General features: G+C 42.8%; 1 protein-coding gene across 2 annotated transcripts in view; it reads left to right on the top strand.

The window, feature by feature from the left end:
• The window catches only part of ABHD6 (abhydrolase domain containing 6, acylglycerol lipase), a 53,828-nt gene that overhangs the window by 24,468 nt on the left and 16,754 nt on the right, over window positions 1-12,606 (top strand). For both annotated transcript variants that reach the window (XM_082663865.1, XM_082663866.1), the window contains exon 3: window positions 1,784-1,936. In XM_082663865.1, the coding sequence (XP_082519991.1) occupies window positions 1,818-1,936 (119 nt within the window). In that variant the 5' untranslated portion in view covers window positions 1,784-1,817. The remainder of the gene's footprint in view (window positions 1-1,783; window positions 1,937-12,606) is intronic.

Consider the following 12,606-nt stretch of genomic DNA (forward strand, 5'->3'; position numbering starts at 1 on the left):
TCTCTTTTTTATGTTTTTTATGAGATGCACACTTAACACAAGTGGCCAAGTCCTCAGATGGCAAAGGGCCACACCTGACTTACAGATCCTTGCAGAAGTTGTTTTCTCTATTGGGGAGGATGACGGGACTTGAAATATTTTTTATTCCATGAAAAAAAAAAAAAACATGTTGTGAGTGAGTTCATGAGACAGGACTGGGTGGGGACCTCTAATTCAGTGGTGATTTCTAGAGTGCCTAGAAATGGGTCAGGCCCTAGTCTGAATGCTGGGGATACAGTCTCTCCCCTCCTGGAGCTCACATCCTAGCCTTCAGATGTGTCCACCAAGTCTATGGAAGGACACCAGAAAGTATACTGAAAACTCTGCTGTTCTAACGTGTTCCCTCCTAACGTTTTACTGTATATCACTTATATGTGAAGTCTATGCCTGTACATGATACATAACCAAAGATTTTAAAGGGTAGACCATGAAAAGCAGGTCTCCCTCTATCCCTGACACCCATCTGGTTCCCCACCTCAGATGCAACCACTGTTGCTGGTTTCTTGTACACCTTCCAGTGATAGTCTGTATATAGATAAGCATCCATGTGTACATGTGTATGTTTTCCTTCCTCTCTTCCCTTCCTCCCTCCCTTCCTTCCTTCCAGGCCTTCTGTCCTCCCTAACTTTTCATTTTTAAAAATTGCAAACCTAGGGGCTTCCCTGGTGGTGCGGTGGTTGAGAGTCCACCTGCCGATGGGGGGGACGCGGGTTCGTGCCCCCGTCCAGGAAGATCCCACATGCTGTGGAGCGGCTGGGCCCGTGAGCCATGGCCGCTGAGCCTGTGCGTCCGGAGCCTGTGCTCCGCAACGGGAGGGGCCACAACAGTGAGAGGCCCGCGTACCGCAAAAAAAAAAAAAAAATTGTAAACCTAGTAGGAAAGTTAGAGGTTACCAGTACATTTCACCACACTTTATTTCTCCCTCCCCTACACACACGTGCACGCATGCACACACACACACGGGCAAACCCAGATGCACACACGCATGCACACATGCATGTACACAATGCACACACGTTCACACACACGCACATATACATTTTTTCTCTCCTCAACTTTTAAAAGTGAGTAGCAGATATTACTATTCTTTATCCCTTAATACTTGAGCAGATGCTAGGAACAAGGACGTTCTCTTACATATAAACATAACCACAATTTCATCCCCACACTCACTGATACAATAATATTATCTAATAACCAGTCCTTATTCACATTTCCCCAGTCGTCCCCAGTTTCCTTTATAGCTTAAAAAAACCTCCAGGGTCATCTTAAGGATTCCTCATTACATTTAGTTGTCCTGCCTATTAGATCTTTTAAAGCACTTGCCTCCTGATCCTTGCTCTCATTCTGTGTCATTCACTTCTCTGTTCTGCTTTGCTTCTTCACCTTGTCTTCTGAGATGGACTTTCTTTTTTATAAATTAAAAAAAATTTTTATTTATTTTTGGCCGCATTGGGTCTTCGTTGCTGCACGCAGGCTTTCTTTAGCTGCGGCGAGCTGAGGCTACTCTTCGTTGCGGTGCGTGGACTTCTCATTGCGGTGGCTTCTCTTGTTGTGGAGCACAGGCTCTAGGCGCGCGGGCTTCAGTAGTTGTGACTCACGGGCTTAGTTGCTCCAGTGCATGTGGGATCTTCCCGGACCAGGGATTTGAACCCGTGTCCCCTGCATTGGCAGGCGGATTCTTACCCACTGCGCCATCAGGGAAGTCCCTGAGACGGAGTTTCAATACTGTCTCTCTCTTCAGCCCCTGCAGGTGTCAGCCAGCCCTAAAGCGCAGGATGGATCTTGACGTGGTTAACATGTTTGTGATCGCGGGCGGGACGCTGGCCATCCCGATCCTGGCGTTTGTAGCCTCATTTCTCCTGTGGCCTTCGGCACTGATAAGAATCTATTACTGGTAAGTTCATTTTATAGTTCAAGTTTTCAGGAGTATCATGACCATGCCACCTTCTCTGCTTGTCCTTTTTGGTTGTGGCTGTTCAGCATTTATCATGAAATATTTCAAACTTACAGAAAAGTTGAAAGACGTCCTTTCTTGAATGTTGGGAGTGTTCCTGAAGTAGTGGTAGCTTCTCCCCAGGTAAATTCTTCCAGGTTTCTGATGGTGTCTTTACTCAGGAGACCACCCTGTCTCCCAACATGACTGATTCATGGGAATTCCTTTGGTTTTTCTTGGTCGTTGGATTCTGATCCATTGATGTCTTGACAGGTACAGTGAAATACACTGAAAAATGAGTTAGAAAGAGTAGGATCGTGGAGATGGCATGGATAGGACAGAATGGTTTTAGATTTTCTTAAAAGCAATCATTAGTCGCGCCCACCCAGACACGCCAAAAAAAAAAAGTGTTCATTAGTAAAGTGACGGAAAAGAAGTTTCCAAAACTTCTGTCATTCTTGAGTCACCTTTATGCTTCTTGCTCTATCTGCATACCACCTCTACTTTTCTTTTGTATTTTCTTTAGAGTGACTTTTTAAGAAAACCTTCAATCAGTTTAAGAGTGACATATCACTACCTTAAGTGGAAAGCTTGACATACATACCAAAAATATTAAATTAATATAAGAAAGTAAAAATAAGCACAATGCCATTAAACTCTGTTCATAAATTCTAGCCTAGATACCATTGCCTACCAAAGACTCTCTCCTTTCTCTGTGTTAAAAAGTCTGAGAGGTGTGAAAGGTATAGAGCCTTTCTCCTTGATGGAATCAAAAGGTTAACAGTTGAAAAGAGAGAAGCTTTCTCATGATGTGCCTCAGGGACTTCTCATGCCACAGTCCATTTACCAAATAAAATCACCTCTCACACTCCCATGGTTTCATCCCATGATGAAGGAAATACTGAAATAGACCTGGTTCCTCTCTGTGCCATAGGGAAGCACACTGAGATTTAATCACAACTTCTGAAACTTAGGACTGCGTTCTGTGCCCTGAGAAAAGAATGCAGGGAGGTTGTGCCTGTGCCCTTTCTCTGCCCTCCGTTCTGGCTCCCTTTTGTTTCATTAGAGTGTGGAATTTTCCGCCTGCCAGCCAGGCTCTGATCCTTGAAAAGAAGCTAATTGAACAGAAGGGAGCTTTCATGTTTCACTCGCTCTTGTGGGGAGGTGATGACCCCTTCCTAGGGTCACCCAGGACCCACCTCTGCATTGATGAAGCTAAAACTCTGCCTGCTTAAATGCCATAGCCCTTGAAGCACTGGCAGTAGGAGTGCTTTGGGGCCAAGGCTCCCATGTGGCCCCTGACGTGGAGAGGCCAGAGTGGTGTGCCCCTCTCCACCCTTGAAGTGAAGCAGAGAATGCCGTTCAGCGACGTGACCCATAACCACGTATATGGCTGCATGCAGAGGTGTGATCATTCTACCCACCGCATGCGGAAACCAGCCTCTGCTGCAGAGCCCCCCAACACCCAGTTCCTTGGGCCATCGTGGAGAAGGCTTTCAGAGTCAGAATGTTAGAGTAATTTTGATGCTTGATCTTTCAAGAGAAAATTAACTTCATAGCAAATAATTGACTTTTTTGAGTTAAAATTCATATAATTTAAACTTCACCATTTGAAAGTGTACATTTAATTGGCTTTCACCGTACTGTGAATTACCACTATCTAATTGAGAACATTTCCATCTCCCCCAAAAGAACCCCCATACTTGTTAGCAGGTACTCCCAGTTTTCTCCTCTCTTCATCCCCTGGTAACTAGTAATCTACCTTCTGTCTCTTTGGATTTGCCTGTCGTGGACATTTCATATAAACGAGATCGTACAATTTGTGTTTTTTGGGGGTCTGGCTTGCGCTTTTCAAGGCTTACCCATGCTGCAGCGTCTATCTGTACTTTGTTCATTGTGATGGCTGAATAATGGTCCATTGTATGGTTATACCACATTTTATTTATCCAAATGGACGTTTGCGTTGTTTCCACGTTTTGCTATTATGAATAATGCCTCATAGCAAATAATTCACTCTTATGAACAAGTAATACCACCAAAACCCAGAGAGGCCCCACAGAGAACATTCAGTCCTTTATTATCTGACAGCGCAGATGCAGGTGACCTAAAGCCTGCCCATGCCTGTCACTTCACTCAGAGCTGTAGCTGGAGGATGAACACAGATCTCTTTATTTTGTGAACTCAGCCACACAGGCCAAGAAGAAACCCAGTTGGCTGGGGAGGATGAAAATCCTAGAAATCCTTTGGGATTATGCCGGGTAGCGCTGTGGCAGAGGGGCTGTGATTACGGTAATAGCACCTGTAATGCCATTGCAGGGTCGCTGGAATTCCTGTGAGCGGCTTCCCCCACCCCACTGAAACGCACAGCCTGTTTGCTTCACATCACCTCACTGCAAGTGACACTTTCACAGTGGTTGTCATAGGATGAGCAGCTTTGCCGTGAGCCACTTAATGTCCCTTAACCACAGCTGCTCCTCCAAAGGCCTTCATTTACTCAGCTGCCCGTAATGACCACCCAAAGGTTCACCCTGCAGACCTGGCTTAGCCAAGTTAATTTTCAGGATTGCGATGTGAACAGGAACAGCAGGCAGTAGAGGTAGCTGGGCATCCCTGATACCCCAAGCCACGCTGCCGAGTGAGCGTATGGGTATGAGGAAGGCATCTTGGGGCGCTCTCGCCTGGACTTCCCTCTAGGTCTTCTGAGTTCCTCAGGGGCACAGACCCCCCGGTGGGTCACAGCCAGCCTTCAGAGAATTCTCTCTGGGTCTAAGTGTCCCTGGAGCATGGCTAGCACAGTTCCACAGAGATGGGGACTGTGATAGCTCCTTCAGGAGATGGCAAACACGTGGCTGTGAGAGTCCACAGGCAGCCACACTGGAGATGCCGTGGCCACTGTGGGTGACATCAGGGGCTGCTCTGGCTTTCGTTTTCTAAACTGTCAAAACTGTTCACCGGGGCTTCCCTGGTGGTGCAGTGGTTGAGAGTCCGCCTGCCGATGCAGGGGACGTGGGTTCGTGCCCCGGTCTGGGAAGATCCCACATGCCGCGAAGCGGCTGGGCCCGTGAGCCATGGCCGCTGAGCCTGCGCGTCCGGAGCCTGTGCTCTGCAACGGGAGAGGCTACACAGTGAGAGGCCCGTGTACCGCAAAAAAAAAAAAAAAAAAAAAGATAAGAAATCATACATATAAGAGAGAGAAGAGGATAATTGGAAAAGAAGAAACAAAACTGATGTTGTTTCTGATGGCATGATTGTGTACGTAGGAAGTCCAGAAGAATCTATCAATAATTTGTTAAAATTAAAAATGTGAGGGGCTTCCCTGGTGGCGCAGTGGTTAAGAATCTGCCTGCCAATGCAGGGGACACGGGTTCGAGCCCTGGTCCGGGAAGATCCTACATGCTGCAGAGCAACTAAGCCCGTGCACCACAACTACTGAGCCTGCTCTCTAGATCCCGCGAGCCACAACTACTGAATCCACACACCACAACTTCTGAAGCCCGTGTGCCTAGAGCCCATGCTCTGTAACAAGAGAAGCCACCGCAATGAGAAGCCTGTGCACCACAACGAAGACTAGCCCCCGTTCACCACAACTAGAGAAAGCCCGTGCACAGCAACGAAGACCCAAAGCAGCCAAAAATAAATAAATAAATAAATAAATGTGAATTTGGCAAGATTGCTAAATACAAGATAAGTAAACAAAAATCAGTTGTATTCTTATATAATAGCAACAAACAAATAGAAAATGAAAATATCTTGTATCAACAAATATAAAATACCTAAGAATAAATCTAAAGAACTATGTACAAAGCCTTTACTCAGAAAACTACAGAGTATTAGTGAGAGAAATTTTGCGCAACCTAAATTAATGGAGGGGGTAGACAATATTTGTGAGTTGCAAGACTTTCCAATAGAGAGATGTCAGATTTCCCTACAGTGACCTGTAGATTCAGTGTACACACGTTTTAAAATCCCAGCAGGTTTTTTTCTTATGGAATTTAATAAACTGATTCTTACATTTATAAGGAAAAGCAAAGAGCCAAATTAAGCAAGACAGGGCTTCCCTGGTGGCGCAGTGGTTGAGAATCTGCCTGCCAATGCAGGGGACACAGGTTCGAGCCCTGGTCTGGGAATATCCCACATGCCGTGGAGCAACTAGGACCGTGAGCCACAACTACTGAGCCTACACATCTGGAGCCTGTGCCCCGCAACAAGAGAGGCCGCAACAGTGAAAGGCCCGCGCATCGCGATGAAGAGTGGCCCCCGCTCGCCGCAACTAGAGAAAGCCCTCGCACAGAAACGAAGACCCAACACAGCCAAAAATAAAAATAAATAAATAAAAATTTAAAAAAAAAAGTAAGAAAAAATTAAGCGAGACAGTCTTGAAGGAGAACAATATTAGATGATTTACACTACCAGCTATCAAGACTAATTATTAAGCAATAGCAGTCAAGACGGTGAAATTGGCACAAAGGACAAATAAACCAACGGGACAGGAGAGTCCGGTAGCAGGTGTACATAGATACGGTCTCTTGAATTGTGACAGGTAGCACTGCTCTGCAGCAGGGAAAGGGGACTAGGTTAACTAGATATCCATCTGAAAAAAAGTCAATCTTGACCCCTTTGGCAGGTAGAATTACTAAAACAGCCCCACCAAGAACTACCTCCATAATCCCCAGAACCTGTGAGTATGATGAAATATCACTCCCAAGGTTATGTCATATTATATACACTTGACCTAAAGATGGGGAGATCATGGCCAATAAACATGTGAAATGATGATCAATTTTGTTGGCCCTAAGGGATATTCAAATTAAAACCACAGTGAGATACCATTTCACACCCATCAGAATGGCTAAAATGAAAAGGGCTGACTGACAATTCCAAGTATTGGCAAGGATGTTGTATTAGTTCCCTAGGGCTGCTGTAACAAATTGCCACAAACTGGGTGCCTTTCAACAACAGAAATTTATTCTCTCACAGCCCTGGAGGCTAGAAATACTAAACCAAAGTGCTGGCAAGGTTGGTTCCTTCTGGACTCTCTGAGGGAGGATCTGTTCCATTTCCCCGTCCCTAGCGTCTACTGGTTGCCAGCAACCCTTGGCATTCCTTGACTTGTAGTTGTGTTACTCCAGTCTCTGCCTCTGTCTTCACATGGTGTTCTTCCTTCTGTGTGTTTCTGTGTCCTAATTTCTCTCTTATAAGGACACCAGTTGCATTGGATTTGAAGCCAGCCCTAATCCACTATGACCTCAGCTTAACTTGACTACATCTGCAGAGACCCTATTTCCAAATAAGGTCATATTCACGGTTTCCAGGTGGACATGAATTCTAGCGGGATACTATTAACCCACTACAGATTTGCAACAACTAGAATCTGGTGTATTGTTGACTGAAGTGTAAACTGGTTCATCCACTTTGGAAAACTGTTTGACAAAATGACCCACTGATTTCACCCAACAGAAGTGTGTATATGTATTGATCAAAAGATATATACAAAAATGTTCCATAGCAGCTCCATTTATAACACCTCCAAACTGGAAATACCCAATGTCCATTAATACTGTAATAGATAAATGAATTGAGGTATAGTCATACCATTATTCACACAATGGAGTACTATATAGCTATGGAAATGGAAAGAAGTAATGCTACATTTTACAACATGAATGATCCTTACAAACATAATATTGAGTGGAAGGAGTCAGATACAAATAAGAACTTATTGTATGATAAAATTCTAAAACATGCAGAACTCTCCTGTTTGAAAATGAGGTAGTGGGTACCTTTAGGAGGTATTAATGGGGAGGGGCATGGGGTGGATATCTGGGATGCTGGTCGTAGTCTAGACCTTGATCTGGGTGGCAGATAATGGGTTCATTCACTTTGTGCAGAGTCATCAGGCTGTACACTTATAATATGTGTACTTTTCTGTATTATTTATACTTACATTGAAAGTTTCTCTAAAAAATAACAATGAAGGATGTAGAGAAATTGGATCCCTCATATACTGCTAGTGGAGAATGTGAAATGATGTAACCACTTTGGAATACAGTCTGGCAGTTCCTCAAAAGGTTTTTTTTTTAAAAGCTACTATATGACCCAGGAATTCTACGCCTACATGAACTGAGAACACCCAAGAGAACAGAAAACATATGTCCATAGGAAAACTTGTATATGTATGTTCATAGTGGCACTATTCCTAATAGCTCAGAAGTGGAAACAACCCAAATGTCCATCAACAGATGAATGGATAAACAAATATGGCATATCCATATGATGGAATATTATTTAGCCTTAAAAAGGAATAAAATACTGATATATTCTATAATGGATGAACTTGAAAACACGCTAAGTGAAATACACCAGACAAAAGGCCACATATTGAATGAACCCATTCATGGGAAATGTCTAGAATAGGCAAATGCATAGAGACTTGAAGTAAACTGGTGGTTGCCAGGAGCTGCAGAGGAGAATGGTGAGTGAGTGCTCATGGGTATGGATTTCTTTCTTTTTCTATTTTAATTGTGGTAAAATATACACAATATAAAATTTACCTTTTTTACTATTTGTAAGTATATAGTTCAGTTGGGTTTCTTTTTTTTTTTTTTTTTTTTTGAGATTGAAGCAGTGCAAGCTTTATTCAATGGCCAGAGAATGGAGAAGTGGGAACTTAGTTTACAGCTGTCTACTTAGTTTACAACTATTACCTTAATGGTGAGAAGGATTTGCTTTTCTGGGGATATAGTTGTTTTACAATGTTGTGTTAATTTCTCCTGTATACAGTGAAGTAGAGTACCCTATGCTCTACAGCAGGTTCTCATTAGTTATCTATTATATACATATTAGTGTATATATGTCAATCCCAATCTCCTAATTCATCCCACCCCACCCCCCTTTCCCCGCTTGGTGTCCATATGTTTGTTCTCTACATCTGTCTCTATTTCTGCAGTCAGGTTTCTTTTTGATAAAAATGTTCCAGGATTAGTGGTGATGGTTGCACAACTTTGTGAATATACTAAAAACACCTCAGTCGTACCATTTAAAAGGGTGAATTTTATGGTATGTAAATTATATCTCAATAAAAAGAAATGTATATTCAACATCCTTGTCCTTAGGGAAATGCAAATGAAAACCACAGCGATATACTACACACACATTAGGATGGCTATTATTAAAAAAATGGAAAATAGCAAGTGTTGGTGAGGATGTAGAGAAACTGGAACCCTTGTGCTTTGCTGGTAGAAATGTAAAGTGGTATAACTACTGTGGAAAAGTTTAGTGGTTCCTTAAAAAGCTAAACACAGAATTACTATGTGATCCAACAATTGTACTTCTATACCCCAAAGAATTGAAAGCAAGGACTCAAACAGATACTTATATACCAATGTACATAGCAGCATTACGCACAATTGCCAAAAAAATGGAAACAATCCAAATATCCATCAATAGATGAATGATAAACAAAATGTGGTATATACATACAATGGGATATTATTCAGCCTTAAAAAGGAATACAGTTCTGATGTAGGGTACAACATGGATGAACCTTGAAAACATTATGCTAAGTGAAATAAGCCAGACGCCAAAGAACAAATGATTCCACTTATATGGCTATAATATTTGTCACAAAATTTTCCACAATTTTCCCTGGAATTTTGGCAAATGATATATTTGAAGGACAGAATCTTTTTTATATAATAATAAAACTACCATTTATTGAATATTTCCTGTGTGTTGGGCATTGAACCAGAATTTGTAATGGATTATCTCTTTTAATCTTAACCATATATATCCTTAGTAGAATGCAACATTTTCCCATATTATAGATGAGGAAATTGAGTTTCACGATCATATAGCCAGTAAATGAATGAGCTGGGATATGAATGAGTGAACAAATTCATGTTACCATATCATATTTGATATCATGAAATATGTATGTTTTGTCATAAGAAGAGCTGTTAAGCTAGCCAGTTTTATTGTATCTTTAATGTTTTCAATAGGCAATATATTCATTGAAAAAGTACTAAAAAAAGCATGGTAAGTCTGCCTCCCACCGCTGTTCCCTCTCCACCTACTTCTCACAGTATTTCCCACCTCCGCTCCAGATACTCATTTTAATAGTACCTTGTATATGCTCGCATGCATTTTGTATGCAGGTATGAGTAAATATGAATATATATCCTCATCTCCCTCTCCCTTTATTTTACACAGAGGGTTAAAGTTGGTCCATTTAGGCTATTTGCTATTGTAAGACTTGGCTACCTCTTTGGTGCAAAATATACCACAAAGTGAATCTCTGATTGAATTAATTATCTTTCATCTTGGAGAGATTCTTCATGCAGAGAGTTCAATTTGTTTAGATGGTAATTTCATATTGAAATCAGTTTCAGGCCAAACTCCAGCACTGCCGAGTCTTATGTAACCAACAGAAGCTGAGCTTTCAACCAGCTGCCATATGTTGTAAGGAATAAAACCAGAGGACTGATGAGATAATTCTTATGAAACAAGTTCTCACTGTCAGAGTCTCTAGGAAAAATATATCTGGAGTGGAAGGCAGGGGAGGGCATATGACCTTTATCAAGCTTATCCACCATAGTGGAAATTATGTCTGTACAAAACCAAATGTTTGTTACCATAAATTCTGCATCACAATTAAAATCCAAACAGTTTTTTTTTTTTTTAAAGCAGTCAACTCAATCAAAATCCAATACTTGAGAATGAATAGCTTCTTTGAAACCACACTAACACTTAAATATGGTTAAGACTCTGATGGCCGGTCCTTGTGTCTGAGTGATTCCCTGGGCCCAGCAAAGGGACCACGTTTCCAGAGCCCTGAAGACAAGGGATAACACCCCAAAATATGGTCTGATTTTCCACTCCACGTTCATTGGCCAGGCAGCTGCTAAGAACAAAGGCTGCATCTCCCAATACCTGGCCAAAAAATGCAGTATATCCTCATAAATTGATTGCTTCTCTGAGGTGCCCTCAAGTGTATTTGTGGAGAAGCTTCAAGAACAAGTCAAGGAGCAGCTGTCCTTCTATGAGACTGGAGAGATTCCATGAAAGAATCTGGATGTCATGAAGGAGGCAATGGTTCAGGCAGAGGAAGCCACCGCTGAGATTACTAGGAAGCTGGAGAAACAGGAGAAGAAACGCTTCAAGAAGGAAAAGAACAGCTGGCTGCAGTTCCCCTTGCATCTTCAGAAAACAGCGTCAGTGCTCAGGGGGAGTGCAAGCAGACAAGTGCAAGATCCAAAAAGAAGAAAGTGAAAGCCCCAGGAGGCTTCTCAGGAGAATGGCACGGAAGATTTGTCGGTCTCTTTCTCCAAACCCAAGAAAAAGAAATCTTTTTCCAAGGAGGAGCTAGTTAGTAGTGATCCTGAAGAGACAGCCGGCAGTGGAAATCTTCCCAAGAGGAAGAAATCTTTCCCCAAAGAGGAACCAGTTAGTGACCCTGAAGTGTCAGAAAACAAGAGTGTCCCAAAGAAAAAGAGGAAATTCTCCAAGGAGGAGCTGTAAGCTGTGGACCGGAGGAGGCTGCTAGCAGCAAGAGCAGCAGTTCCAAGGAATGAAAAAGTTCCAACAGCTCCCCCAGGAAGATTAGAATGGACCTTTCCGTGGTTGGGCGTAACCTGCAGGGATACTTCCCATCCCATCTCCTGTATCCCAATAAAAACAATTTCACAAGAATAGATAAATAAATAAGGTTAAGACTCAAATGCAGAAATTTGGTTGCTTGAAAGGCTAATTAAACTTCCAGCTTGCTCAAATAGAATTACAAATAGGCCAAGTAGTGTTTTTCACAGCAGTCACTGGAATCACCCACACTGGACAGCTGTGAGGTATGTTGAGTTCTGAGACAATAAGGAATCCAGGCATCCATCAGACAGCCTCCTGTTATCCTTTCTTGCCATCCAGAGATTTGTGGATGTGGAATGACACCACCGCCAGCAAGTGCAGCCTTGATGAGTCCGATTCTTCATCTCCATGAGTAGCGAGTTGTAGGTGACAAGAGGTAACACACTTTACCTTTAAGTCTTCTGATGCATTTCCTTCCAATTAAAGTACCTCTGCAGTGAGGTCCTCTAGGACTCCAGGGCGACTGCCCTGTACCCAGAGTCACTGACGCCTGCACGTCCACAGCTGCTCGTCCCAGATTTCAGGTGTCAATGAACATGGCCCACCAGGAACTGCAAGCTGGCTGTCTTCGAGGGGAAACCACCTTTGTCTTGGCATTTCTGGAGTCCTTCCCAGCCTTACCACCAGCCGTTTCCAATTCTGTGAAGCTCAAAGAAGCAAGGCAGAGAAATGGCTCAAGTCAGACACCCAGTGAGGTCCCATTGCCTGCTCCTTCTTTGCACTGCGGTTCAAAACTGCTAGAAATTCATGTTAATAAAGGGTTATTATGTGTCATGCTTCTTAAGAAAACACCCCCTTTTCCCTTTCTAATAGACTGCTTAGAAACATATATACATGTTACTTACAGAATATTCATGTAAGGTGCTTTCTGGAATGGTTTGGCTTAGTGCTCCTTGAGGGTGAAGCTCTGGGGGCTCCAGAGACCTGCGTGGAGGATGAGGGCTGGGAAAAGTGTTGGTCTTACTTCAGAGTGAGACTATACAGAGTCCCCCTCC

This window comes from Grampus griseus (assembly GCF_964374135.1).
Source record: "Grampus griseus genome assembly, chromosome: 10".
NCBI lineage: Eukaryota > Metazoa > Chordata > Mammalia > Artiodactyla > Delphinidae > Grampus > Grampus griseus.